This window comes from Entelurus aequoreus, linkage group LG16 (assembly GCF_033978785.1).
Source record: "Entelurus aequoreus isolate RoL-2023_Sb linkage group LG16, RoL_Eaeq_v1.1, whole genome shotgun sequence".
Classification (NCBI taxonomy): Eukaryota; Metazoa; Chordata; class Actinopteri; order Syngnathiformes; family Syngnathidae; genus Entelurus; species Entelurus aequoreus.
Window position 1 is genome coordinate 25,196,552 of NC_084746.1, and position 23,608 is coordinate 25,220,159.

Consider the following 23,608-nt stretch of genomic DNA (forward strand, 5'->3'; position numbering starts at 1 on the left):
TACGAATCACATTGGCACACAGCACTGCAGAACAAGAACTTTGTGTCTGCAATTGTAAATAATTTAGTTTTTAAGTTTTGTGTTTCTTGTAGAATCTATATAAAATATCTATATAAAGCAATATACATTAGCCTATTGTTTAAATAATGAAAAAAACATAATTAAATGTATTTGTTTTATTGTATTGTTACATTAATAACTGTTGTATTATTATAGGATGGCTTGTTAAACATTTCATAGGATTTTCAGAGGGTGGAAAAACCAAGACATTTAATATAAAATGTAAAATGAATAAATACATAAAAAGAAAAAGGAAAAAAATGGTTAAAAGCCATCGTCCCGGGGAGCATTTAATTTCGTGCCGTGCATTTTTTTTACCGTCCCCAGGACGACGGGACTACGTTAATCTCAAGCCTGGAAGTTACACCTTATTGTTTGCATTATTTGTTTCAGCATTGCACTTTGAAGACGGTCCCTCAGCTTTTTGACAGCTTTGGCTCTTTTTCAGATCAGGGGCCGTACTTATCAAGCTTCTAAGAATTACTCCTAAGAAGTCTGCTAAGAGTTGACTTAAGAGTAAATAAATTATTCGCTGAAAGCTGCACTTAAAAGTTAGTTATCAAGCGTCTTACTCACACTTTCAGCGAAGTGTAGGACTGAATCTTAAGTGTCACACTCAGAGCTGAATTACGACATTACTATGTGCCGTAAACAGAATTTTAGGTGACGTCATTTCTGTGTCCATAGAAATGACCAATCACGGAAGAGAATCCGTTTTCTAAGAATAAAGAAATATCTTGGAAATATTTAAGTGGACAATGGGAGTGTATATTTTGACAATAAACTGCAAAATAATACAAAACAAACTAGTCCCCGCCGGCACTCACGCTACCGCTCCCTCTCTTCTATCGCCCACACACTCACTGACGTCACTCACCTCACGGCCACACACATACGCTACTGTCATAACATTTTCTTTCCAATTCATTCATTAGGCAACTAATTTGAAACTGGTGTGGGTGGCTCTATATATACTAGCCCACTGCAACCACATGCAGAAATCAACAAGGAATAGAAAAGTATTAAATCTGTGACCAAAACAATATCCGCTCTGTCTAAACGATACCGTTTGATCAGCTGCTCGTCATAAAAAAAAAAAAACATTGTTCCGTTCCCTGAACGTTCGCGCACGTCTCTCTCGCCTCAGTGCCATCCCCTGCTGGCAACTCCTAACCACTTAAGACACCTCTGAAGGTCTCTTAAATATCGTGGAGAGTAGGAGTGATTCTTAGACTTAAGAACGTTGATAAAAAGCTTTTATTCTTAAGTTTGAGAGTAGGACTAAATTTCGCAAATCCTCAGGACTTAAGTGTAAAATGGCACTCTAAGAAGCTTGATAAGTACGGCCCCAGGACTCTAAGTCTTTTTTATTTACAGTATATATAAAAGTTTCTCATTTCTATTCAGACTTCCAATATATATTTAATTTCCTTAACAGCTTGCCATAATATATGTATATATATAAATATATTATATACAAGCCAAATTATCCCGATCCAGATGTTACTTTAATTCAAGTAATTAAGTAATAGTTCCAGGGCTTGCATTTACAACCATTTTAGTCACATATGTGCCCAAAATGTAATCTGTGCAACTTCAAAATATTTGGGAACAAACAATTATTGTATTGTGAGCTAAAGTCGTGTCATTAGCCTCTATGTTGTGAATGAATAGCATAGAGGCTAATGCCATGACTTTCATTGTGTTTCAGTGTATCTTGAAGGATCATGCAAGTCATTGTTTCTTGTTGATGCTGTAAACAAAATGTCACTGTGCAAACCCATGTTTGTTGTTGTACTGAACACACATTGAAAATAAACCCACTGAAATAATAATAATAATAATAATGACTAATTTCTAAGTCTTTGTTAGCCGTTTGTGAAGTTTTGTGCTCGTGCGCCTACGTTCGCTCGCATCCTGTGCATCTCCTGGGGGCTAAGCCCCCCCCTGTCCTTAAAAGCTAGTGACGCCCCTGTGCAGCAGGCGCTATTCTTTCTGCCGGCTCCAACAAATCAAATTGATTAGCTATCATTTGTTTTTGTTATTATCATTTGTTGTTTGTTCCCTTTCCAGATCAACTTTGTTTTCCTCTTCAACATCGTCAGAATCCTAATGACCAAACTCCGAGCTTCAACCACATCTGAGACCATACAGTACAGGTGAGTGGCTGCCGTGCTTTTTCTTTGCTTTTTAGGGGTCGTGAGGAGTTCTTGTTCCATGGCGCGGCGCTCATAAGGAAGGTGGTTCCATTTTTCTCTTTCCCTTTAAACGGATTGAAATTCTTTGTCCATTTGATTAAATTAGACTATTTGATTTCCTGAAAGCTCTTGCTATTAGAGCGTGCATTCATTATTTTTCCATGATCGGCACTTTGTAGCCGCAGTCTGACTCGATTCAACGCCTCTTAAAGGGGAACTGCATCTTTTTGGGAATGTTGCCTATCGTTCACAATCATTATGAGAGACAAGAACACACGTCTTTTTTTTGTTTTACGATTTTAAAGATGATAAAAAAACACTTGAATGATGCGGCTAATGTTAGTCACTGTTGTGGCCTTCAAAGCCCTCTAAAATAACTTCAAAACCCTCCAGCAATGTTTTATATACACACTGCAAGTCTATATATAATGTAGTAACAGACATGTAGTGTTGTCTCGATACCAATATTTTGGTACCGGTACCAAAATTATTTTGATACTTTTCTGTACTTTTCTGTACTTTTCTAAATAAAGAGGACCACAAAAAATGGCATTATTGGCTTTATTTTAACAACAAATCTTAGGGTACATTAAACATATGTTTATTATTGCAAGTTTGTCCTTAAATAAAATAGTGAGCATACTAGACAACTTATCTTTTATTAGTAAGTAAGCAAACAAAGGCTCCTAATTTAGTCTGCTGACGTATGCAGTAACATATTGTGTCATTTATCATTCTATTATTTTGTCAACATTATTAAGGACAAGTGGTAGAAAATGAATTATTAATCTACTTGTTCATTTACTGTTAATATCTGCTTAGTTTCTCTTTTAACATGTTCTATCTACACGTCTGTTAAAATGTAATAATCACTTATTCTTCTGTTGTTTGATACTTTACATTAGTTTTGGATGATACCACAAATGTATAGGTATTAATCTGATACCAAGTAGTTACAGGATCATACATTGGTCATATTCAAAGTCCTCATGTGTCCAGGGACATTTTTTCTGAGTTTATAAACATAATATACATTTTAGAAAAACGAAAGAAGATGTTGTGATGCCAACCGGTACTTTTCAAAGGCGGTATAGTACCGAAAATGATTAATTAGTATCGCGGTACTATACTAATACTGGTATACCGTACATATTTACTGTGTTTAATCATTTAATCATTTCCGGGACTGATTTTTTTTCCGTGCATTGATTTCTGTTTCCATAGCAGCGCACGTCTGACTTCTGGAATGAAACACAAGTGTGTTTTCTAATCATGGCAGACTTGGTAAAAGACAACGAAGACGACTATTTTTGGACAAGCGAGGATTCACAACCTTATACTTTTGAAGCTAAATATACTGAGGATAAACTCCTGCTATAAAAGCAAGCCCCAAGGAAGAGTGAGACGTTGGAGCAGACGGAAGCCGGGTTATTTTGACGCTATGAATATGGAATTTGGAGCCAAGCTATTTCAACATAAATGGATTGCATCCCCAAAATCAACAGACGAAAAACTGTCTATCGAGTGAGTCGCTTTAATATCGATCTTGATACACGCAGCACGCCATGCTTGTTATTACAACTACAGTACATATGCTGTCTAGCTAGCTCAGCTGTGTACAAACAAAACATGAAATGTGGGCTAATACTTTACAGACACTGTAATATGATTGTTGTTTTTCAGTCAGTACCAATTAGTGTCGTATAACAGTGTTTTGCATTACAAACTCAAAACGTGTTTTGTGTTGTTGTAGAAGCTAGCTTCTCTCTTGCCGTAGTTAGCTTTTAGGGCTAATACCGAAGCACGCCCATGTGTTACTACGCTAGAAAAATAGTGTTCGCTCTCACAATAACAGCTTGGTTATTACACAGGTTACGGAATGTAAATGAAGAATACTTCATTGATGGTTTTTGAATGCATTTTTAAAGTGATTTAGAGGTACAACTGATTGCTCCTGTTAGCTGCATTACTAGCCACCAAGAACGAGCTGATACATGTCGGAAAGTGGAAAAAAACAACACTTTTTTTCTTCTTGTCTCTCATAATGATTGTGAAAAATAGGCAACATTCCAAAACAGTGCAGTTCCCCTTCAAAGTCAGTTGTTATTAAGAAGCAGTTGCTTTGTGCTACAAAAAGCCCTTTTAATTTCCATGTCAGTTTTTATGCTTGCACTAAGCGTTTACGCCAGGGGTGTCAAACTCAAATACAGAGCGGGCCAAAATTTTAAACTGAACAAAGCCGCGGGCCAAGGTTGAACAAATTAACCTTTTAATAGGAACCCAAACAAGTTTTGCATTGACCTTATATAACTTTATAGTGACATGCAAAATCGAGTTTCAAATAATAATAATAATAATAATTAAAAAATATAAATGGCATATCAAATACAATTTAAATAAAAATGTAATGCCTCTTTTCTATTTGCAGCCTTCTGAGGTAAATATCAACATGAACTTTTCCCACAGGCTAATAAATTAGAAAATAAAATAACAATGAATAAACCAACCATTCAGGACTTTAAACTGCTCAGTTTGCAACACACTGATCTAATCTGATGTGCCCAAGCCAGATACCTGGCATCTTTCCTTGGATGGTAGTTAATGTCGGGGCTCAGGCTTTGAGCTGAGGCAACCTTCATTATCGAACGAAGGTGTTCATCAGTCATTATATCTCGTAGTCCACCCGGACCACAGTCTTGGGGGCGTGCCTTAAAGGCACTGCCTTTAACGTCCTCTACGAGCTGTCGTCATATCCGCTTTTTATCAATTCTAACAACATGCCGGCCCAGTCACAAGACATGCGCGGCTTCTGTACGCACACACACGTGAATGCAACGCATACTTGATCAACAGCGATACACGTTACACTGAGGGTGGACGTATAAACAACTTTAACACTGTTAGAAATACACGCCACACTCTGAATCCACACCAAACAAGAATGACAAACACATTTCGGGAGAACATCCGCACCGTAAAACAACATAAACACAACAGAACAAATACCCAGAACCCTTTGCAGTACTAACGCCCCCCACCACACACACACACACACATACCTTGTAGCGTCCCGGAAGAGTTAGTGCTGCAAAGGATTCTTGGTATTTGTTCTGTTGTGTTTATGTTGTGTTACGGTGCGGATGTTCTCCCGAAATGTGTTTGTCATTCTTGTTTGGTGTGGGTTCACAGAGTGGCGCATATTTGTAACAGTGTTAAAGTTGTTTATACGTCCACCTGTATCGCTGTCGATCAAGTATGAATTGCATTCACTTGTGTGTGTGTGTACAGAAGTTGCACATATTATGTGACTGGGCCAGCACTCGTTGGACTGGATGAAAAGCGGACGTGAGGATTTTTGGGAGAGGCACTGAAATTTGGGAGTCTCCCGGGAGGGTTGGCAAGTATGAGAATTAGTGGTGAATGAGGTGTTAGCGCGGCACCGCCGCTGTATATAATTGGCGGGCCAGAGTTTGACACCCATGGTTTCCGCAGACCAAATCGGATATTGCGACGCAATAGCTCCGGGAGAAATGATTAATATTAATCACAGTTGATTAGCAGCGCTCCTCAGTTCATCTGCTCACCATCTGTATACATGTTGGCAATAATTTTACTCGATGACATGTTAATTTCAGAAAGGAAAATTCACACTTGAATTGCTTGCATGCAGGCTCCTTAAGTGTAAAGTGGTTATCACTGTGATAATGTGACAGGCAAAATAGGTTAGCGTTTTTTAATTTTGCCGCATTTATGACAAAACGTCATTGACGCCGTCCAAAAAAATGACACTTTTTTCTTTGTTCTTTGTCGTTTGCAGAAAAGCGGTGAAAGCCACACTGGTGCTGCTTCCTCTGCTCGGCATCACCTACATGCTCTTCTTTGTCAACCCGGGGGAGGACGACATCTCGCAGATTGTCTTCATCTATTTCAACTCCTTCTTGCAGTCCTTCCAGGTAAGCAAGGTTTAGCTACGTAGGTACTCTCTGTGTGAGTACTGCTACTCTCCCAATGGATCTTAGTGCATTGTGTGGAACACTTGTCCTTGCTGGAGAAGATGATGATGCAGGGAAGCATCCTGACAGTGCGTTGTGCTCCCAGCTGTCACAAATAAGGAGGTCATGGGGGCATGATTGCTCCCCGGTGGCCGTTTGACTGTTGCGGAGGAGTAAAAAAACACACACAAACACAGTCAAGAGGCCAATTTTGAATCGACTTTTCCTGATACGCTAGACAATATTGGAACCGTCATGAATACAATACGACAAAGACCAAATCGTGCGTAAATCAAAGTCATTTTTCACCATAAAAAGTCATGTAAATCCAAATGATCCTTTTCCAGATACACAAAAACAGCTTTTATAGAGAGATTGAAATGGATAAACGAACAGATAACATCACTTGTACCTTTATTGAAGACTTTTTGGTTAAAGATGTTAATGAGCGGAAGAGGAAGCATTGAGGGGAACGTCACATATTTTTTCTTACTGTACTGAGTTCTTTCTTGAATCCGGGGTGACAAAAACGTGCTGAAAGTTACAACTTTTTCTGGCCTTTTGGTGTAGAAGCTAATAAAAAAGTAGGTAATCGTAAGTAAAAGAAGGTAGACATTAGGTAAAAATAGGTGCAGTTCAGCTACATTTGTTGGTTTTCTGACATGGACTTGTTTCTTCAGCATTGTCCACACACGTTTAAATCAGGACTTTGGGAAGACCATTCTAATCCTTCATTCTAGCCTGATTTAGCCATTCCTTTAGCACTTTTGATGTGTGTTTGGGGTCATTGTCCTGTTGGAACACCCAACTGTGCCCAAGACCCAACCTCCGGGCTGATGATTTTAGGTTGTCCTGAAGAATTTGGAGGTAATCCTCCTTTTTCATTGTCCCATTTACTCTATGTAATGCACCAGTTCTATTGGCAGCAAAACAGGTCCAAAGCATCATACTACCACCACCATGCTTGACGGTAGGTTTGGTGTTCCTGGGATTAAAAGCCTCATTTTTTTCATCCAAACATATTGCTGGGTATTGTGGACAAACTGCTCCATTTTTGTTTTATCTGACATCAGATGGACAAAGATAAAACCTTCTGGAGGAAAGTTCTGTGGTCAGATGAATCAAAAGTATTGTTGACGGTTTTTGGAATGTATTTTTTAAATGATTTAGAGGTAGAATTAATTGTTCCCATTAGCTGCATTGCTAGCCACCGAGAACGAGCGTCATAAAAACAATACAACAAAGACCAGATCGTATTGTAAATCCAAATGATCCTTTTCCAGCTTTTATAGAGACTAATCATAGTTTTACATGTAGAAAACAATGTTAAATACATACACATAACCATTGAAATGGATAAAAGAACAGATAACATCATTTTTACTTTTATTGAAGACTTTTTGGTTAAAGATGTTAATGAGCAGAAGAGGAGGAATTGAGGGGAAAGTCACACAGACACCATTTCTTCCTACTTTACTGAGTTCTTTCTTGAATCCAGGGTGACAAAATGTGCTGAAAGTTGCAACTTTGTCTGGCCTTTTGGTGGCTAATTTTGCAGCTGTACTATAAAAGCTAATAAAAAAGTAGGTCAACATAGGTAAAAGAAGGTAGACATTAGGTAAAAATAGGTAAAATGCAAGCAAACGTATAAACAAGGTAAACAAATTAGGTAAAATAAGGTAAAAAAGTAGGTAAACCGTTTTAAAAAAAGGTACAAAAGCAAGTAAACGTGTAAAAAATACCATAGGTAAACAGGTAAAATAAAGTTAAAAAAAAAAAAAAAAAAAAGTAGTTAAACATCAAATAAGAGAAGGTTAAAAAATGTAGGTAAACCACGAAAAGACGGTTAAAAATTAAGTAAACATAGGTATAAGACCAAAGTGTACAAAAAAGCTCTTAAACATCGGCAAAAGAACAGATAACATCACTTTTACCTTTATTGAAGACTTTTTGGTTAAAGATGTTAATGAGCAGAAGAGAAAGAAATTGAGGGCAAAGTCACACAGACGGCCTTTTTATTTACTTTACTGAGTTCTTTCTTGAATCCGGGGTGACAAAATGTGCTGAAAGTTGCAACTTTCTTGACCTTATGGTGGCTAATTTTGCAGCTATACTGTAGAAGCTAATAAAAAAGTAGGTAAACATAGGTATAATAAGGTAGAAAGTAGGTTAAACATAGGTAAAACGCAAGTAAACCTATAAATAAGGTAAACAAATTAAGTCAACATAGGTTAAAGAAATTTAAAAAGTAGATAAACAGTTAAAAAAAAGGTACAAAAGCAAGTAAACGTGTAAAAACTAACAAAGGTAAACAGGTAAAACAAAATAAAATTTAAAAAAAGTAGCTAAGAAAAGGTTAAAAAAAGTAGGTAAACTACAAAAAGAAGGTTAAAAATTAAGTAAACATAGGTAAAAGACCAAAGTGCAGAAATAAGTAGGTAAACATAGGTAACAGAACAGATAACATCACTTTTACTTTTATTGAAGACTTTTTGGTTAAAGATGTTAATGAGCGGAAAAGGAAGAATTAAGGGGAAAGTCACACAAACGCCATTTTTTTTAACTTTCTTCAGCACTGCACATCATGATGGCGGCTACATTTTTGATGTTAAAGGTCTAAAAAAATTATGTAGAACGTCCGGCGGGCCAGATTGAAAATCCTAATGGGCCACATGTGGCCCGCGGGCCATATTTTGCTCAGATCTGGTATAGAGTATGTACATGTATCCAAGAAGTATATGCAACATTATTAGACATAACATCTACAAAACTGTTTAAAGGCCTACTGAAATGAGATTTTCTTATTTAAACGGGGATAGCAGGTCCATTCTATGTGTCATACTTGATCATTTCGTGATCAATCAATCAATCAATGTTTATTTATATAGCCCTAAATCACAAGTGTCTCAAAGGGCTGTACAAGCCACAACGACATCCTCGGTACAGAGCCCACATACGGGCAAGGAAAAACTCACCCCAGTGGGACGTCGGTGAATGACTATGAGAAACCTTGGAGAGGACCGCATATGTGGGTAACCCCCCCCCCCCCCCCCCCTCTAGGGGAGACCGAAAGCAATGGATGTCGAGTGGGTCTGACATAACATTGTGAAAGTCCAGTCCACAGTGGATCCAACACATCAGCGGGAGTCCAGTCCACAGCGGGGCCAACAGGAAACCATCCCGAGCGGAGACGGGTCAGCAGCGCAGAGATGTCCCCAACCGATGCACAGGCTAGTGGTCCACCCGGGGTCCCGACTCTGGACAGCCAGCACTTCATCCATGGCCACCGGAACTATGCAACTCCCCCTCGCAAGGGACAGGGGAGAAGAGGAGAGAAGAAAAGAAACGGCAGATCAACTGGTCTAAAAAAAGGGGGGGTCTATTTAAAGGCTAGATTATACAAATGAGTTTTAAGATGGGACTTAAATGCTTCTACTGAGGTAGCATCTCTAACTGTTACCGGGAGGGCATTCCATAGTACTGGAGCCCGAATAGAAAACGCTCTATAGCCCGCAGACTTTTTTTTGGCTCTGGGAATCACTAATAAGCCGGAGTTCTTTGAACGCAGATTTCTTGTCGGGACATATGGTACAATACAATCGGCGAGATAGGCTGGAGCTAAACCGTGTAGTATTTTATACGTAAGTGATATTGCCATATTTTTGCTGAAAGGATTTAGTAGAGAACATCGACGATAAAGTTCGCAACTTTTGGTCGCTGATAAAAAAGCCTTGCCTGTACCGGAAGTAGCGTGACGTCACAGGTTGTGGAGCTCCTCACATCTGCACATTGTTTACAATCATGGCCACAAGCAGCGAGAGCGATTCGGACAGAGAAAGCGACAATTTCCCCATTAATTTGAGCGAGGATGAAAGATTTGTGGATGAGGAAAGTGAGAGTGAAGGATTAGAGGGCAGTGGAAGCGATTCAGATAGGGAATATGCTGTGAGAGGCGGGTGGGACCTGATATTCAGCTGGGAATGACTAAAACAGTAAATTAACACAAGACATATATATACTCTATTAGCCACAACACAACCAGGCTTATATTTAATATGCCACAAATTAATCCGCATAACTAACACCTCCCCACTCCCGTCCATATAACCCACCAATACAAATCAAACACCCGCACAATACACTCAATCCCACAGCCCAAAGTACCGTTCACCTCCGCAAAGTTCATACAGCACATATATTTCCCCAAAGTTACGTACGTGACATGCACATAGCGGCACGCACGTACGGGCAAGCGATCAAATGTTTGGAAGCCGCAGCTGCATACTCACGGTACCGCATATCCAACTCAAAGTCCTCCTGGTAAGAGTCTCTGTTGTCCCATCTCCACAAGCATGCGTATCCAACTCAAAGTCCTCCTGGTAAGAGTCTCTGTTGTCCCAGTTCTCCACAGGCCAATGGTAAAGCTTGACTGTCATCGTTCGGGAATGTAAACAATGAAACACCGGCTACGTGTTTGTGGTGCTGCAGCCTGCCGCTAATACACCGCTTCCCACCTACAGCTTTCTTCTTTGCTATCTCCATTGTTCATTAAACAAATTGCAAAAGATTCACCAACACAGATGTCCAGAATACTGTGGAATTTTGCGATGAAAACAGACGACTTAATAGCTGGCCACAATGGTGCCCCAAAATGTCCGCTACAATCCGTCATCATACCGAGATGTTTTCAGCAGAATATTTTGCGGGAAATTTAAAATTGAACTTTACTAATCTAACCCGGCCGTATTGGCATGTGTTGCAATGTTAAGATTTCATCATTGATATATAAACTATCAGACTGCGTGGTCGGTAGTAGTGGGTTTCAGTAGGCCTTTAAGGGTCCACTGTATTTAAACCTCTGCTGAACATTATGGGTCATCATTTCTGGTTGTTTGTTACTCAGCAGCTACGTACTTAAATTCAGAGCTTTTTTTTTTCTTGAAGCAAAGCAGGAAGTCATTGAGTTGTATGTGCTGACAGCAATGTGTGTTGATTTGCAGGGCTTCTTTGTTTCGGTCTTCTATTGCTTCCTAAACGGAGAGGTGAGTCTTACACAGGGGTGTCAACATTCTTTGACTGAGGGGCTGCATACGGCTAAAAATATTTGCCCTGGGGCTGAAAGCCGACTGCATGAAAGGTAACCACATATATATATATATATATGTATATATATATATGTATATATATATATATATATATATATATATATATATATATATATATATATATATATATATATATATATATATATATATATATATATATATGTATATATATATATATACATATATATATATATATATATATTTATTTATTTAAAGTACAGGCCAAAAGTTTGAACACACCTTCTCATTCAATGCATTTTCTTTATTTTCATGACTATTTACATTGTAGATTGTCACTGAAGGCATCACAACTATGATTGAACACATGTGGAGTTATGTACTTAACAAAAAAAGGTGAAATAACTGAAAACATGTTTTATATTCTAGTTTTTTCAAAATAGCCACCCTTTGCTCAGATTACTGTGTCGCCCACTCTTGGCATTCTCTCGGTAAGCTTCAAGAGGTAGTCACCTGACAGGGTTTTCACTTCACAGGTGTCATAGTTGTGATGCCTTCAATCCAATCCAATCCAATCCACTTTATTTATATAGCACATTTACACAACAAGAATGTTTCCAAAGTGCTGCACAGCCATGTTAAAAACAATATTAAAAACAATATTAAAAACGTTATTAAAAACAATATTATGCTACACCAATGACTGAATAAAAACAAATAATAAATTAATAGAAAACCAATACAGAGACAATATAAAAAATAAATATGATTAAAAAAGATTTGAAAGGGTAAAACCAATTAAAACAGTAAAATAGACATCAAAATTTATAACCCTAACCCTAACCACACAGGACAACAGAGGACAGAAGACCACACAACTCACGTAGTGTTAAAAGCCAAAGAATAAAAGTGGGTCTTAAGACGAGACTTAAAACACTCCACTGTGGAAGCAGTTTGAACATGGAGGGGCAGAGTGTTCCAGAGTTTAGGGCCGACCACAGAGAAGGCCCTGTCTCCCCTGGTTTTAAGTCTCGTCCTGGGCACCACGAGCTGGAGCTGGCTCTCGGACCTCAGAGCGCGCGCAGGAGTGTATATTTGGATGAGGTCTGAGATATACTGAGGTGCCAGTCCATGTAAAGCTTTAAAAACAAACAGCAAGGATTTAAAATCAATTCTAAAATGAACAGGGAGCCAGTGCAAACTCCGAAGAATTGGGGTTATATGCTCACGTTTCCTGGCCCCTGTTAAAAGTCGTGCTGCCGCGTTCTGGACTAACTGCAACCGGGAGAGAGCTTTTTGGCTAATGCCAGCATAAAGTGCATTGCAGTAGTCCAGGCGACTTGAAATAAAAGCATGCACGACTTGTTCAAAAAGGTTAAAAGATAAAAATGGTTTTACTTTTGCTAAAAGACGAAGATGATAAAAACACGATTTTAAAACGCCATTGGCTTGTTTGTCAAATTTAAAATCGCTGTCTATAGTGACGCCAAGGCTGGTGACTTTGGGACGCACATAATTCTTCAGTGACAATCTACAATGTAAATAGTCATGAAAATAAGGAAAACACATTGAATAACATACATTAATGTTGTTCCCCTAGGGGAAACTGGGTAACACATGGCACACTGACAAAGCTTAACCTATTGTTACTATAACAATCTACAAGGTTAATATAGTTGGCTTCTCTTTCTTTCCCTCCATTTATCTGCTTTCTTTTGTATTTCAAGTTATCATTACATATATGTATTGTTGCATTTGAACAAATGTATTGTTGATTATAGAGGTAATTATTGTTATTATTCATAATCAATAGTGCTATTTCTATCGGTATTTGTATTGCTCCATTTGTAGTGCAATAATGCTCATTGTCATTTCTGTGTTATTATTTATTTCACTAACTGCTTCTTTGCTATAACTTTTACCATAATATTTGTACATATCCTATTTGCTGATGTTGTTATGTTGTTGTTGTTATTGTTATTGTTGTGTTTGCTGTTGTTGTTGTGTCTTTGTCTTATTCCCCTCTTGTCACCGCAATTTCCCCCTCTGTCTTCCTATTTGTCTCTTTCTATCCCCTCCTGCTCCGGCCCGGCTGCACCAAAAAATACTATAAATCAATTTAATAATGTCAAATACAAATAAGGCAACAAGAGAAGTATCCTACACTTCTCTTCCGTAAAGTAAATTAATACAGCCGATATGGGCATCTACATCAACAATATGATTTGCCTGAGAAGCTGGACAGGACAAAAAAAATAAAATAAAAAATAAAGAAAACACATTGAAATGACAAGGTGTGTCCAAACCTTTGGCCTGTACTGTAATATATATATAAATAAATATATATATATATATATATATATATATATATATATATATATATATATATATATATATATATATATATATATATATATATATATATATATATATATATATATATATATATATAAATATATACCACCCTGAACAGACTTCCCCATTGACCCTCATAACTGCCTTCTCTTCGGTGCAATAACCCATCCCACCAACCACCCTGTTTCATCACCCATATTCATGTACATATTCATTTCACCCACTGTATAGAGTGTATATTTGTTTTATCGCACTGTATGGAATGGCCTCAATCTCGTTACCCTGCGTAATGACAATAAAGCTGATTCTGATTCTGATTCTGATATATATATTTATTTATTTATTTATTTATTTTTTATTATCATTATTTGTGTTTTTTTTGTTTTTGTTTTTAAGTTTGTGTATTCTCCTGTGTTTAGTGCTTTAGTCGCTGTCCCATGCTTTCATTTTGGTGGCGCTTCCTGTTTTGTTGGTGCTTATCCTTAGCTGCTTTTCACCTGTCTCTTGGGCACTTTTCCCCCGCACCTGTTTTCTGTTGGTAATTAGAATTATTTAAGTTGAGCTTCAAACACCATTCTTTGTCAATACATTGTTGAGCATATTTCTTTCCATGCTGAGGTCAAGTACGTATGTACTTTGTGGACGCCGTCTGCTCCACATTCTTCGTGAGTTTTTTGCTGAAGTCCAGCATTCATTTTTGTTTTCTTTATAGTCTATCAAGTGTAGTCTTTTTTCCGTGCATAGCTTCCCTTATGATTTTGGAGCACTTCCTAGCTCTCGCCTTATTGTTTTTTCACGCATTAAATCCCTGTTTACCTTCGCTTTGCCTCGTCATTTTTTCTGCATTTTGGAAATCACAACAATCTTCGCCGTCTCACACTACGCCCCTCCTGACGTGTTTGTTTACATATTATAATAATATAATGGGTATATAATTAATAATTATTATGATTGAATATTAATAGTATGTGAAAGTTCAACTCCTACTTTGTTTACTTCTGTCACAACTTCTTTAAAGCTTTGTAATCACTCAGAAATATCAAGCAGCTAAAAGTCAAACATGGATAAGTGTGTAGAGAATGTTTTGCATTTTTCTCATCAAGTCTAGCAATGGATTTAAGTGGGTGTGATTTAGAATTCTTTATGATGATGGGACTTTTTTTTTATAATAACCACAAAGTTCAGTGAGCAAATTGTGTTGTGTGACCATGTGTGTCGACTTTTGTGGTGGTTGATTTTTTTTTCCCTGCACCATGATTAGGAAAGGTTGTTTGGTTTAGGTGATATAAGTAAATAATGTGCTTTTTGATAAAAATAAAAAAAAAGTACACATTATGCTCACTGACCTAAGTTTCTCACATTGTACACGAGGTGGTGACAATTTGCCACCTGTCAGACCCCTGCATATCTAAATTTCAATATAAAAAAAAAACACCCCGCAGAACCAGGTTTCTTATTGAAATTGGACTTGTGCCTTCATCTTGGGGCCAAAATGAAGATGCTGGCAAAATGTGGGCCAGGGGTTTTGGACACGTTGTGTAAATCATAAATAAAAACAGAATATCAATCAATCAATCAATGTTTATTTATATAGCCCTAAATCACAAGTGTCTCAAAGGGCTGTACAAGTCACAACGACATCCTCGGTACAGAGCCCACATACGGGCAAGGAAAACTCACCCCAGTGGGACGTCAATGTGAATGACTATGAGAAACCTTGGAGAGGACCGCATATGTGGGTAACCCCCCCCCCCCCCCCCCTCTAGGGGAGACCGAAAGCAATGGATGTCGAGTGGGTCTGACATAATATTGTGAAAGTCCAACACATCAGCGAAAGTCCAGTCCATAGTGGGGCCAGCAGGAACCATCCCGAGTGGAGACGGGTCAGCAGCGTAGAGATGTCCCCATCCGATGGACAGGCTAGCGGTCCACCCCGGGTTGGGAGCAGAGTAGAAAAGAAAAGAAAAGAAACGGCAGATCAACTGGTCTAAAAAGGGAGTCTATTTAAAGGCTAGAGTATACAAATGAGTTTTAAGATGAGACTTAAATGCTTCTACTGAGGTATTATCTCTAACTTTTACCGGGAGGGCATTCCATAATATTGGAGCCTGAATAGAAAACGCTCTATAGCCAACAAGACTTTTTTTGGGCTCTGGGAATCACTAATAAGCCGGAGTTCTTTGAACGCAGATTTCTTGCCGGGACATATGGTACAATACAATCGTCAAGATAGGCAGGAGCTTGACCGTGTAGTATTTTATACGTAAGTAGTAAAACCTTAAAGTCGCATCTTAAGTGCACAGGAAGCCAGTGCAAGTGAGCCAGTATAGGCGCAATATGATCAAACTTTCTTGTTTTTGTCAAAAGTCTAGCAGCCGCATTTTGTACCATCTGTAATCTTTTAATGCTAGACATAGGGAGGCCCGAAAATAAAACGTTACAGTAATCGAGACGAGATGTAACGAACGCATGGATAATGATCTCAGCATCGCTTGTGGACAAGATGGAACGCATTTTAGCGATATTACGGAGATGAAAGAAGGCCGTTTTAGTAACACTCTTAATGTGCGACTCAAACGAGAGAGTTGGGTCGAAGATAATACCCAGATTCTTTACCGAGTCTCCTTGTTTAATTGTTTGGTTGTCAAATGTTAAGGTGGTATTATTAAATAGATGTCGGTGTTGAGCAGGACCGATAATCAGCATTTCCGTTTTCTTAGCGTTGAGTTGCAAAAAGTTAGCGGACATCCATTGTTTAATTTCATTAAGACACGCCTCCAGCTGACTGCAATCCGGCGTGTTGGTCAGCTTTAGGGGCATGTAGAGTTGGGTGTCATCAGCATAACAGTGAAAGCTAACACCGTATTTGCGTATGATGTCACCTAGCGGCAGCATGTAAATACTAAAGAGTGCAGGGCCAAGAACCGAACCCTGGGGAACTCCGCACGTTACCTTAACATAGTCCGAGGTCACATTGTTATGGGAGACACACTGCATCCTGTCAGTAAGATAAGAGTTAAACCAAGACAAGGCTAAGTCTGTCATCCCAATACGCGTTTTGATACGCTCTAATAAAATATTATGATCAACAGTATCGAAAGCGGCGCTAAGATCAAGAAGCAGCAACATAGATGAAGCATCAGAATCCATCGTTAGCAATAGATCATTAGTCATTTTTGCGAGGGCTGTCTCCGTAGAGTGATTTGCCCTGAAACCGGACTGAAAAGGTTCACAGAGATTGTTAGACGCTAAGTGTTCATTTAGCTGCTGTGCTACAATTTTTTAGAGGATTTTCTAGATAAACGGAAGGTGGGACCGGCCGGTAGTTTACCAGGAGATCAGGATCGAGGTTAGGTCTTTTGAGTAGAGGATGAATAACCGCTTTTTTGAATGCTAGGGGAACAGTGCCAGAGGAAAGTGATAAGTTTATAATATTTAACACTGATGGACCTAATAATACAAAAAGCTCCTTGATAAGTTTCCCAGGAATTGGGTCAAGTAAACATGTTGTTTGTTTTGTCCCATTTACACATTTTGACAATTCCTCCAATGTTATTTTATCAAAGAGAGAGAAACTATTTTGGAGGGCGGTATCCGTCTTATATACAGTCGTATTTGTGTTAATAGAACCCAGTTGTAGCTGAGATGCATTGTCTTTAATCTCTTTTCTAATGACTTCAATTTTCTTATTAAAGAAATTCATAAAGTCATCTGCTGTGTGGGTGGAGCTACTGGGAGGAGTCTCTTGTTGGGTTAGCGATGCTACTGTACTAAACAAAAATTTAGGATCATTTTTGTTGAGGTGGATGAGATTTGAGTAATATTTAGCTTTAGCTGAGGTAAGCATGCGTTTATAAGTTATTAAACTATCACACCATGCTTGATGGAAAACCTCAAGTTTAGTCGCACGCCATTTGCGTTCCAGCTTTCTACATGATAATTTCTGGGCTTTAGTTTCTTCTGTAAACCATGGGGTACGCCTTTTAGGGGCCCTTTTTAGCTTTAGCGGTGCTACACTATCAATGGTGTCGTGCAGGGCGTCATTAAAGTTGTTAGTGAGGTTATCAATAGAGCCCACATAATTTGGGAATGGTGCCATTACCGAAGGCAGTAGGTCAGTAAGAGTCGTCGTTGTGGCAGCATTACTGTTGCGGCTGCTATAGTAGTTATTATTATTATTATTAGTTTGTTGACAATGAGTCAGAACTTCGAATTTTATAAGGTAATGATCGGACATTACTTTAGTGTACGGGAGTATCGTAACTTTAGAGGTGGTGACACCCCTGACAAGCACCAGATCTATCGTATTACCGTTGCGATGCGTGGGTTCATTTATTATTTGTGTAAGACCACAGCTGTCAATTATAGTCTGGAGCGCCACGCATGGAGGGTCCGATGGGGTATTCATATGGATATTAAAGTCCCCCATTATGATTATATTGTCGGCGTGCGTCACTAGATCAGCAACAAACTCTGAGAATTCACTGATGAAGTCCGAATAGGGCCCAGGGGGGCGGTAGATAACAGCCAGGTGGAGAGGCAGCGGTGTGACAAACATCAAAGTGAGCACCTCAAACGAGTTATATTTATTATTTAGGTTAGGTGTAAGATTATAGTTTTCATTGTATATTAGTGCGACACCCCCTCCCCTTTTAAGAGGTCGGGCAACATGTGTATTGGTATAGTTAGGAGGAGATGCCTCATTTAGCGCAAAAAAAACGTCTGGTTTGAGCCAGGTCTCGGCGAGACCAACGACGTCAAGTTTGTTGTCTCTAATGACTTCATTAACTAATAACGTTTTGGAAGATAATGATCTTATGTTTAAAAAGCCCATATTATAGGTAGTGGGCTGTTTTGAGGATTGTTTGTTGAAATTATCCGAAGTAGCAATATTAATAATGTTGCGTTTATTATGCGTATTGCACTTTAAATAGTTTCGACAATATCTAGGAATTGATACGACGGGGGTATTCAGATTGTTTGCTTGATGTTGCGATAAACTGAACGCATCATAGTTAGCTACCTCAGTACAATGTATGTCTGCCTCTGACACGGTCACAAAAGAAAAAACATTATGTGAGTTGTGTTTTATTCTAAGAGAATTGCTATGTGTGCAGGGATTATCCAGCCTGACGCCGGCTAGTTGTGGTTTGAATGGCTTCTTACCCGGAGACTCCACGCTTCTTTGGTTAGCTTTTCTCTTTGTTGTTAGCCCCGCTCGGCATCCCCGCTTCTGCTTCCGCTCGCACCGCTTACGTCGTCTCCATTGGCGGTCATCGCTAGCACTTGACTCCGCTGCTACAAAGGCCGCTCGATGTAGCCCGCGAAGTATTCCCTTGCTAGCGAGGAGGTCCACCGTACATGCATCTTTCATACAATGATTTGCAAATCCTTTTCAACCTATATTCAATTGAATAGACTTCAAAGACAAGCTACTTAACGTTCAACCTGTAAACTATTATTTCTTGCAAATATTAGTTCATTTAAAATTTGATGCTTGCAACATATTTCAAAAAAGCTGGCACAAGTGGCAAAAAGGACTGAGAAAGTTGAGGAATGCTCATCAAACACTTATTTGGAACATCCCACAGGTGAACAAACTAATTGGGAACAGGTGGGTGCCATGATTGGGTATAAAAGCAGCTTCCATGAAATGCTCAGTCATTCACAAACAAGGATGGGGCGAGGGTCACCACTTTGTGAACAAATGCATGAGCAAATTGTTGAACAGTTTAGGAACACTATATCTCAACGAGCTATTGAAAGGAATTTAGGGATTTCGCCATCTATGGTGCGTAATATCATCAAAAGGTTCAGAGAATCTGGAGAAATCACTGCATGTAAGCGGTAAAGCCGAAAACCAACATTTATTGCCTGTGACCTTCGATCCCTCAGGTGGTACTGCATCAAAAACCGACACCAGTGTATAAAGGATATCACCACATGGGCTCAGGAACACTTTAGAAAACCACTGTCAGTAACTACAGTTTGTCGCTACATCTGTAAGTACAAGTGACAACTCTAGGCGAAAGCCATTTATCAACAACACCCAGAAACGCCGCAGACTTCGCTGGGCCCGAGCTCCTCTAAGATGGACTGATGCAAAGTGGAAAAGTGTTCTGTGGTCTGACGCGTCTACATTTCAAATTGTTTTTGGAAACTGTGGACGTCGTGTCTTCCAGACCAAAGAGGAAAAGAACCATCCGGACTTTTATAAGCGCAAAGTTCAAAAGCCAGATTCTGTGATGGTATGGGGGTGTATTAGTGCCCAAGACATGGGTAACTTACAAATCTGTGAAGGCGCCATTAATGCTGAAAGGTACATACAGGTTTTGGAGCAACATATATTGCCATCCAAGAAAATTATTTTTTATGGACGCCCCTGCTTATTTCAGCAAGACAATGCCAAGCCACATTCTGCGCATGTTACAACAGTGTGGCTTTGTAATAAAAGAGTGTGGGTACTAGACTGGCCTGCCTGTAGTCCAGACCCGTCTCCTATTGAAAATGTGTGACGTATTATGAAGCGTAAAATACGACAACGGAGACCCCGAACTGTTGAACAACTTAAGCTGTACATCAAGCAAGAATGGGAAAGAATTCCACCTGAAAAGCTTCAGAAATTGGTCTCCTCAGTTCCCAAACATTTACTGAGTGTTGTTAAAAGGAAAGGCCATGTAACACAGTGGTAAAAATGGCCCTGTGCCAACTTTTTTGCAATGTGTTGCTGCCATTAAATTCTAAGTTAAAGATTATTTGCAAAAAAAAATTATGTTTCTCAGTTTGAACATTAAATATCTTGTCTTTGCAGTCTTTTCAATTGAATAACCGTTGAAAAGGGTTTGCAAATCATTGTATTCTGTTTTTATTTACCATTCACACAACGGGCCAACTTCACTGGTCTTGGGTTTTGTAAAAAGATTTTACAGTAAGTGTGTGAAAAGAACTTTGAAAACAGACGCTTGTTCATCTGTTGTCAGGTCCGCTCTGCGGTGAGGAAGAGGTGGCACCGCTGGCAGGACAATCACGCCCTGAGGGTGCGAGTGGCCCGAGCCATGTCCATCCCCACTTCGCCCACAAGAGTCAGCTTCCACAGCATCAAGCAGACCACAGCTGTGTGACACTGGGGAACAGGCACGCACACACACACTCTCTCACACACACACACACACTCACACACACTCACACACTCACACACACACACACACACACCGATTGAAGGATTAGACTTAATCTTTCTTCTGCACAACAACGGAAGTCTGATAGCCGCTAATCCGCTAACGAGACGGCCGTGTGGCTACAGGCGAGAGGACTTTTCTTGCTGCCCGATGAGAACAATAACGCTGCAGGCTGATGCAAAACATAAGCAGGATTCTGCATCATTAATGCATGTCAAAGCTGGGAAATTCAATGGTCTGATCCATCAGTTAAATCAAGAACTTGCAGAATGTAACACAAAGGCTAAGGAAAGAGAAAAGGTGTTAAAACTATTATAGTCAGCAGCCATTTCTTTTCTGCCTTTCTTTTTTTCTTGTGAAAGTAGAGCAAAGGATTAAGTTGGCGTGTCGGGAACAATATTCATGGTCACTCAGACTTTTTCCTCTAATTAAAGAATCGTAGCTGTGCGACGGAGAGTTTGGTCTGTGAATAATTGACGTTTTATTGTTATTAATAAAATAAAATAGTCATGAAGTTTATGTTACGGGGAAAATAAGTGACAAGAATCAAGTCGCACTATTACGATAAACGTGTGGTAATGTCACAAGAATAATGTAACAATACGAAGTATGTGTAGCGATGATGAAAGGAAAACATGTTGTGAGAATACAGCAGTGATAATACAAGAACCATGTTGTCATGTTACTAGGGTTGCAAAATTCCGGGAATATTAAAAATTGGGAACTTTCCATGGGAATTAACGGGAATATTTGGGAATGAATGGGAATAAACATTGAATACAACATGCTAGATCTTGCAGCATGATTATTAGGTAAAACAACCTGATTTAATGCAAATTCAGTTGAATTTCAACCCTGCATTGTGCATTCCTCCATCACGTGCACAGATAATTCCCAGCATGCTACACACCACAGCAGGGCTATTGAGGCCACACTAGTATTTGAGCGAGGTGACTGTCGACAACAACACCCCGGTCTGCAGTAGAGACGGCGGAGCGGGGGTCCTCGCGACCTCTCCGCGGTCCCTGACGGTCGGGGCCGCGGCGCCTGGACCCGCGGCCTACACAGAATTCAGGGGCTTCTTCATCCATCCCTGGTCTTTGTTCTCAGCCACACCAAAGCCCGAGAAAAGAAAAAAAACCCTAAGTGCCCCCCCCCCCCCTCTCCAACACTGTTCCAATGTCCATTTCTCTGATGATGCAATTGTTGATGACTGAAGTGTTGATATCAACCAAACCTAACCCACCGCCCCCCCCCCCCCCCTTTCCACATCCCACACCCCGGATTGTAAATAATGTAAATAATTCAATGTATATACTCTGATGATTATCTTGTGTGATGACTGTATTATGATGATAGTGTATATACACTACCGTTCAAAAGTTTGGGGTCACATTGAAATGTCCTTATTTTTGAAGGAAAAGCACTGTACTTTTCAATGAAGATAACTTTAAACTGGTCTTAACTTTAAAGAAATACACTCTATACATTGCTAATGTGGTAAATGACTATTTTAGCTGCAAATGTCTGGTTTTCGGTGGAATATCTACATAGGTGTATAGAGGCCCTTTTCCAGCAACTATCACTCCAGTGTTCTAATGGTACAATGTGTTTGCTCATTGGCTCAGAAGGCTAATTGATGATTAGAAAACCCTTGTGCAATCATGTTCACACATCTGAAAACAGTTTAGCTCGTTACAGAAGCTACAAAACTGACCTTCTTTTGAGCAGATTGAGTTTCTGGAGCATCACATTTGTGGGGTCAATTAAACGCTCAAAATGGCCAGAAAAAGAGAACTTTCATCTGAAACTAGACAGTCTATTCTTGTTCTTAGAAATGAAGGCTATTCCACAAAATTGTTTGGGTGACCCCAAACTTTTGAACGGTAGTGTATATAGTATCATGAATCAATTTAAGTGGACCCCGACTTAAACAAGTTGAAAAACTTATTCGGGTGTTACCATTTAGTGGTCAATTGTACATAATATGTACTGCACTGTGCAATCTACTAATAAAAGTTTCAATCAAGTTTCAAGAGAGCCCAACGACTTCATCCAGTCAGATAAGTGTTGATGGTATTACTGGGGTAAATACATTTGATTTATGGTATTTAAGTTTAATAGAGGTGTAATTGCTGTAGACTACTCCGGCAGACTTCCACTCAATCCAGCTAGCTGTTCCTGTACTTGTTAAATGATTTTGGGGCCAATATCTCTAGCTAGCTAAGTTTATGTACCACCACAGTCTCATAATGAACCGAAAATATTTCTCCGTTAGCCGTGATGCTAATTTCCTCTATTTTAAATCCCATTTGTTGATGCTAACAATGTTAGCGATCCGAATTGACCATTTTTGTGATCTGTAAAGTTCAACTAGCAAATACTGAATCAAAACGTGTAGTTTCCTCTGCCTTCTGTTCTGCTAGCCATTCTGTTGTCATACAAGAATGTAGGTTATTGTTTGATTAAGCATGCTGATTGAGTGTTCATTTATTCATCTAGCCTATTTCTATTCATTTGTCCATCAGTAAAACGGTGCCCAACTTTGAATAATCAAAAAATGGTCAATATTCCCAAACTTCCCGAGCTTAACTTCCCGTGGTAAATTTCCGGAAAGTTTCCGGAAATTTACCGGAAACTTTCCACCCCTTTGCAACCCTACATGTTACGAGGAAAATTTAATATTACAAGAATAAAGTGGTAATGTCCCGAGTGTGTGAATGTGAGTGTGAAATTTGTGAAAGTTGTCTGTCTATCTGAGT

At 39.2% G+C, this 23,608-nt stretch overlaps 1 protein-coding gene across 4 annotated transcripts in view; it reads left to right on the forward strand.

The window, feature by feature from the left end:
- The window catches only part of LOC133630743 (corticotropin-releasing factor receptor 2), a 165,337-nt gene extending 141,729 nt beyond the window's left edge, over positions 1 to 23,608 (forward strand). For 2 of the 4 annotated variants that reach the window (XM_062022454.1, XM_062022457.1), the window contains 4 exons: positions 2,134 to 2,219; positions 6,076 to 6,211; positions 11,251 to 11,292; positions 20,649 to 23,608. In XM_062022454.1, coding sequence (XP_061878438.1) covers positions 2,134 to 2,219; positions 6,076 to 6,211; positions 11,251 to 11,292; positions 20,649 to 20,789 — 405 coding nt within the window. In that variant the 3' untranslated portion in view covers positions 20,790 to 23,608. Of the gene's footprint in view, positions 1 to 2,133; positions 2,220 to 6,075; positions 6,212 to 11,250; positions 11,388 to 20,648 lie in introns of all 4 variants that reach the window. The other 2 variants (XM_062022455.1, XM_062022456.1) reach the window with 2 other exon arrangements.